Raw genomic sequence first — 7,062 nt, forward strand, 5'->3', positions numbered from 1 at the left:
CAATCATATCGCCTTAGTTTAGGAAGCCAACTCTAATGAAGATGAAATGAGCCGTCATCAGAGGACAGGGGGTCGCATTTACCAACCCAGCTGTTTAATTTGAATGTGTGTACCACAGAGGCAACAAAGCCTAATCACCAGCTGGCTGAAGACAGGACATTGCTGAGATGACATTCACACAGTGTGCGCTGATTGTTTGAGCAGTGTGACTTACAAGCCGGGCAGCAGTTAGCAGATAAGAAATGATGTGCACTGGATTCGAAGATGCTAGAGTGAGGTGCAGTATTAGAGAGCACCCTGCTGTCACTAGTGTGAACGTGCAACTTTATTATCCATGTGTACTGGATAAGAATCCCTCAGGCTGCCTTTTAGCACAATGCCACAACACAATATTAATCCATACTAACATTACACTGACAAAGAAGTGAGAGTAAGCTGCTTAAAAACAGGACAAGTAGAGAAAAAAGATGATGTTGTTCCACTAGAACAACTCTGAGCCCTTTAATGAGGTACTCACTTTAGAACTGCAACATGTAACTGATTAGTCAATCATCAGAAAACTAAGTCACATCTATTTGGATAAGCAATTAACTGTTTTAGTCATTTTCCAAGCAAAAATCTATAACATTGTCCACTTGGAAATGCAGCCTCACTTCCATTTGCACCTGTCCAAGTTTAAGACACGACTGCCCCCTGCTGGACACATACGGTAATGCTACTAATACACCAGTGAAGTACCTGGAAAAACATTACAATATGAATTAATCACTTCAAAAATAATCTAAATTCAAGGTCATTTTCTGTAGTTTCCAAAAAATGCTTTCACTCTCAGAATAACTGCAGCCTAAATGAAATGATTTAGAAATAAATACATCACGTTTATTAGACACAGGATAAGAAAATTGTGTAGTGAGGTTTCTGCACCACAGCAGAATCTTAATCCAAACTTCAGCTGTTTTACACATCTAGAAAGTCTAATTTATACAGTACCTTCACATTCTTTTGTAAGCAGAGGTGATATATACAGCACTTTATGAGTTTCAGCCACACTGATGTAACATTTGAGTTAAAAATACAGAGATGTTTGTCACATGAAACACTAAGACACTCCTTTGCTTTCAATGATTTTGGTCATTTGATTCAGTGTAGAAATAAAATCATTATTTTCTACAACTATACTTAAATCTTTACAAAAATTTACTGTTCATAACAAAATAAAAGCACAAAATAGAGAAAGCTATGCTTTGATTTCTGACATCTTTTCCACATATGAAAGGAAAAACATTTCTGAAACTATGGAGATAAAATCCTATCAAAAATGTTACAAATACGTGTTTAACGTTTTGTCTGTAACAAGCAATTTGTGTGTGTGTGTGTGTCATGAGGATCACAAATGCATGCTGTACAAACTGCACATAAAACACATTTTCCAAATGCTTAAAATCGATTTTTTTGTGTGCAGTTCTTTAGAAAGTACGTACACATTGTTACCTACGCATGCGTGGATCGTCAAACGCACACGAATCACCTTCCGTGCACACACGGACTTTTGAGAGTGTTTTTCCACACTCTCAAAAGTCCACGATCCACGAATGCACGATAAGTTTAAGGACACGTGGAAAACTCAGACATCTGAGTTTCCAAACCTGTTTCCCAAACTAAAGTATTTACACAACGCTATTCCAAATGGACATTACATAAAATAAACATAAAATATCTAATACATAACATGTTTTAACAGAGAACATCCCAGTTGCCTGCAGTTTGTGGTGCATGTTCTAAATTTTTATATATTTAGAATTTAGAAGTTACGAAGCTAAAGTTAATGTTCCGCCCTGCGGAGTTTATAGCTTTTCAGTAGGGCATATTTTAGTGATGCACATATTCCTCCCGACGGAGTTTGTTGTTGTTTTTCAGTGGGACATGTTTTAGTGATACACACCGCCAGTAAGTTTAGCGTGAAAACTGTCACAGGTTGTCTCTCCTTCGAATCTATGTATCGAACCATCCACTTATCTAGCATAGCACGACAAACCGTGGAGCATATATTTAATATATATAAAAATTTAGAAAAGCACTCTCAAAAATCCGTGTGTGCGTGGAAGGTGATTTGTGTGTGTTAGACGATCCACGCATGCGTAGGTAACAATGTGTATGTACTTAAATCTGTGAAAGGAGTGTTTCCTGTGCAAATGCTAATAGACAAAGACAGAGAAGTGCAATAAAGCAAAAATAATCCGCAACAAGTGATGCACATAAAAAAAGATACTAAACTGATGAGGTTTTCTTACCTATCAATTCTGTGGGATTCTTCTCGATGAACTGTTCACATAGCCTGATGAACATTTCTGTTATCTCTTTCGAAGGGCATTCTCCATGGCTGAAACAAACATAATGACACTTAACATATTACCACTGAAAGACAGTGACTAAGGACAATTTGTTGAGCCTGTGACAGTGAATTTGCTCGTACCCTTTACACTGAAGCTTCGCATATGTTATGCCTTCTTTTTCAATGTCATCACGGTCATAAAAACGAGTAGTGTTTGTCAAATCCACAAGCAAACCCATTTTCACCTGAAGAAAGACAAATAAGGACAGGGTGTGTCATGTGCTTCTGAATTTCACATTTTTACCCAGTCATCAAGGAGTTACTTACTTTCAGACTTTTTAAGAAGTTGGAGAGCATGCTCGGGTGGAACCTGTTTTCCTCTGCAACCTGGTCGTCATATCTGGGACCCAGCATTGTTTTCATTGGCAGGAATTTACCTATGAAGGAAAATACAAGTAATGGACCACGTCCTCTAGTAAAACCTCTGGACTCTGAGGACGAACCATAGCAAGCGAATTTGTTGTCACTTGCCAAATCTGGCCTGGTCACAGGGGTTTAAAAAGGACACACAAGACATTAGTGGCATCACCAGATTCATGTTCTGGGGTCCCCAAGGCAAAGGTCTGTTACTGGGTCCCTATGTACTGACGAATCCAGCTAGTTCTCTATAGCTGAAGTGATTAATTGATTAATCCATTAGCTGACTGGCAGAGAATTACATGGTAATTACTTAATAAATCATTCAAGTATTCAAGGAAAATGTTTAAAAAATACTTGTGCTTCAGCCTCTCACATGTGAATATCTGCTGTTTTCCCTAGTTGTCTGTGATAGTAAATGTGACAAGACATCAAAATATGTTTACTTAAGATTCAGGGACTAACTGGTAATTTTCCACTATTTTCTTACATTTTATACACTAATATAACAAAAGAAAGTAACTGTTCAAATTGTTGATAATGAAATAATTACTGGTTGCAGAGTTACAGTTTTCCTGGACCGCCTTGCCTGAGGTTTTCTTTAATTACTTGACACATAAGAATAATGAAAGGAATTTGTTACACCACTATTTAAATGAAATGAAACAATTTAGGTTCATAACTAAACTTTCAAACAGGGTCACACAGTTATAATGTAGACCCAAATGATAAGGAGTAAAGCTAGGGCTGATGGGGGGCCACTGGGGTCAAACTGTATTAAATTAAACAAGAAATAGCACACGAATCGTATTTGTTGATATTCCTAAATTGGCTAATATCCAACAAACAAACAAACTATGGATCCATCTGTGAGTACTATAGCCAATTCCTAAAAGTAATACATCTAGATTTACAAGTGCCCCAGCTGCGCTTTCACATGTAATTCCTGTCCAGGCTAATACGTTGGTATAAACCAGTGGAGTGAACCTTGATCCGGAAATGCGGAATCCCAGTTAACATGTCCCAGGTCCGTGCCTTTAATGGGGAACGACCGTTCCATAACATCGCGGGCACCGTGCTGCCGCCCGTTTGTTTTGACACGTGATGCCATGTCAACCAAGCACGTCAGAACATTAGTGCTTTTTCTAATGGGACATAAATTAGCAAAACCCAGCATCTTAATTTTATACAAAATTAAATAGAGCTGATGGCAGGTAAAACAGCTCGTTAACCACAGGTGACAAGTAGCAAAAACAACATTGGCGCGAATATTTACCAGACTCCAATGAAAATATGGCAAATTAAGTTTACTCCCAACAAATACGTACAATCGCCTTAAAATGTCTGAGCCTAATAAAGCCCTGGGTGTCATTTTATAAAAACGGCAAACCTATTCACACCAAACGTCATTTCAATTTTAAAAAAGCATTAATTTGAGCTACACAGTTCGCTTGGGTGAGTATCCATGTTGTGATGCTAACATAGCACTTTTGATGTGACAGAAAATGAACTAAAATGCTGTCTATTACACCTGAACGTTTGGTAAGGTACATAGTAAATAACATTTCAGAAAACGCACCTAGTCGTGTTCTACCAGCATACTGTACTAACTAACAACGGTAGCGTTAGCTAGTTCCACTAGCACTGACTTATGTAATTTAACCTGGCTATAGTAACCAGAAGTTCTTTTTCACTCACCCGCCACAGGCTGTCCTCTTCTGGGACAGTTCCGCCATCGAGGAGGGGGTCCGGTGTGTGACATGTTCATGAGAGGTTCTGGTGCTGTTAGCGTTAATCACTGGCGTTCCCTTTCTCGGACCACACCACGGTGATCCCCGGTTATGGTTCACTCAGACACCGCGGACTCAGGGCCTTTTAGCTGTCACTGATCCAACAAGTTTAAGCCCAGTCAAACTTCTGACTGGCCGACAGGAAAGTAAACGAAACATAGGTTATTACTACTCACGGCAGATCAGCATCCCAAAAACAGTGTTATCTATAGAGTCTTAATTCCAGTAATCCCAATTGTTAGCAATTAGCTAAATAAACGTTACACAGTCACCAACTGAGTTACCTATGTTGTGCTAAACTAGCTAGCCTTCTTCTTCTTCTTCTGTCCTAGCTGTAGTTCAAACAACATCCTGCGTCACACTGCCGCCTGCGGGTATTTTAGTTTGTTAAATAAAGCCTAAACAAATGAAGGTCATACAACTACTAATAGCAGAATCTTGTATGCATTATAATTTAGGAGCTAATTCATTGTTATTAACCCTTCAAAGTCTTTTTACAAGAAACCCTGATGTATTTAATTCTTTTTGTGATCTGAACTGAGATTTCTTTTAACTACTGGGTCAAGTAGATTTTCCTTCTTTAACAAAATCCATGCATACTGCTTGATATTTATTCACTATCACAAGGTCGTTTTGGTGCACCATAAAATTTTAACAAATTTAAGATCATTTCAGTTGAAATTAATTTGTGATCATGTGTTATATTACAGCTATGAACATAGTGATGTTCTACAGCCATTCTTTCCCCGTTTTATGGAAAAGGAGATTGCACTATCTCAATAACAACTGCTAATGTGTAGTGCATGTCATCATAACTTTGTGTTAAAAAACTGCAACAACTGACACCTTTATAGTCTTAAGCAAGTTTGTTTTACAAGTGACATTATCAGTGACAACAAACAGGCAATAAAATAAAATCTTATTATAATACATACTGTAGCTAGTATTGTGCTTACAACAAAGTCCTCCCATTTACATTTGCATGGCATCATGGCACAAACTGGAGGGGATTATAATATTATATGATACAGAATATACATGCACATATTCGCTAGAGTATTTCAGCTAAGTGTCTGTGCTCAGTTGGTCCACATTACAGTGTAGATGTTATCAACGGTGAACACATTAAAACCCTTTTCAAATGCAAAACTGTTGATAGAGACATAAGGTAAACATATACATCAGGAGCGCTGAATAAAGCAACCACTACACAAACTGTTTTGCTATATTATGTTTGTATCAGTGCAAGCTAGACAGTATTGATTTAGACAAAATTCCACATTTTATCACCTGGGTCCTGATGTCTGATGTGAGATTACAATCATTCTTCTTTCATTTCACACTGGACATTGAAGCCTTCACAACGCTTAATCCACATCTTGTTTATTCAGCTCATCTGGGGCCTATTTCAAGAAGGCGGTTTAACAAACTCAGAGTTCAAACCTGAACTCTGAGTTGACTTACCCAGAGTTGGAAAACTCGGAGTTTTCGGTTTCAGAACAGCTGAAAAGAGTTGGTTTAATCAACTCTGAGTTGTTTGACTCAGAGTTAGGCGCGTGCCACGCGACTATAAAAAGCCCTGAACAATGGAGTGAAGAAATTACGAGTCACCATGGCAACAGGACCAAGCCAAAATAGGTCTGCGTTTTTCCCCGACAGAAATGGATGTGCTACTACAAGCATATAGTGACTACGAGCCCATATTTCGTAAAAAAAAAAAACAAAAAAAAAAACCAACACGGCTGCAGCAGCGAAAGAGAAAGAGTTAGCTTGGGGGAAAATAGCTGCCCGAGTCAATGCGTACGTTTACATTTTAATCATACAGTATTCGGTGTAAGTAATTACTAAATAATGTTAGTAATGTTATTATTTGTCACTTGTAAAGTAAGGAATGGTTCTTAATTCTTCAATAATTGAATGAGTAACTTCAGTAATTGCATAAAATACCGATTTTTGTACGAATTAAAAGTGCAGTTTTATGTCTACCCTTTCTTAAAATTCCTATTGTGGTTGATATGGGATTTGTAAAGTAATGATTAATAAATAATCCAATACGTTTTATGGAGAGTAATTATTACATTAATCAAAATACTTTTTTAAAATTGACCCAACACTGATGTAATAATATAAGAATTGAATTTTAATTTTCATGTAGGTGCAATCCTGCAGGCATAAAAAGAACGTGGCAGCAGCTAAAAATGAAATATAAAAACATAATTCAAACAGGTAAGGCTTGATCATATCATGGGTGTAGACTACCTGACTTTACAAACATTTGACATATTAAATAACTAAATAGCATGCAGAGTATAGCAGTGCAGCAGCATTTTCAACATGGGTGTAATGTTGTTTTCATACAATTAAATCATTTGACTACTACTCAGCCAACAGAAAGAAGGCAGAGGCCAGAAAAACTGGTGGAGGCCCTGCACCACCACCACTGACACATGCAGAGGAGATGGCCCTCAGCCTAAACACTGGAAAGCCAGTGGCTGAGGGAATTCCTGGAGGGAGTTCATCAGA

The 7,062-nt window shown here is 37.8% G+C and overlaps 1 protein-coding gene and 1 long non-coding RNA gene across 5 annotated transcripts in view; one reads left to right on the forward strand and one right to left on the reverse strand.

Moving 5' to 3' along the window:
- rngtt (RNA guanylyltransferase and 5'-phosphatase) overlaps positions 1–6,037 on the reverse strand; it is a 66,913-nt gene extending 60,876 nt beyond the window's left edge. The window contains exons 1-5 of one of the 4 annotated variants that reach the window (XM_020603987.1): positions 6,004–6,037; positions 4,448–4,670; positions 2,660–2,769; positions 2,474–2,577; positions 2,292–2,380 (exon numbers count right to left, since the gene is read on the reverse strand). In XM_020603987.1, coding sequence (XP_020459643.1) covers positions 2,292–2,380; positions 2,474–2,577; positions 2,660–2,769; positions 4,448–4,517 — 373 coding nt within the window. In that variant the 5' untranslated portion in view covers positions 4,518–4,670; positions 6,004–6,037. The other 3 variants (XM_020603988.1, XM_020603985.1, XM_020603986.1) reach the window with 3 other exon arrangements.
- A 262-nt stretch (positions 6,038–6,299) lies between these two features.
- LOC109962297 (uncharacterized) lies at positions 6,300–6,998 on the forward strand. Its single transcript, XR_002275238.1, has 3 exons — positions 6,300–6,339; positions 6,695–6,765; positions 6,924–6,998. It is a non-coding gene; the product is annotated as an uncharacterized LOC109962297 (long non-coding RNA).
- Positions 6,999–7,062: the final 64 nt, after the last annotated feature.

This window comes from Monopterus albus, unplaced genomic scaffold, assembly GCF_001952655.1.
Source record: "Monopterus albus unplaced genomic scaffold, M_albus_1.0 scaffold63.1, whole genome shotgun sequence".
NCBI classification, from domain to species: domain Eukaryota; kingdom Metazoa; phylum Chordata; class Actinopteri; order Synbranchiformes; family Synbranchidae; genus Monopterus; species Monopterus albus.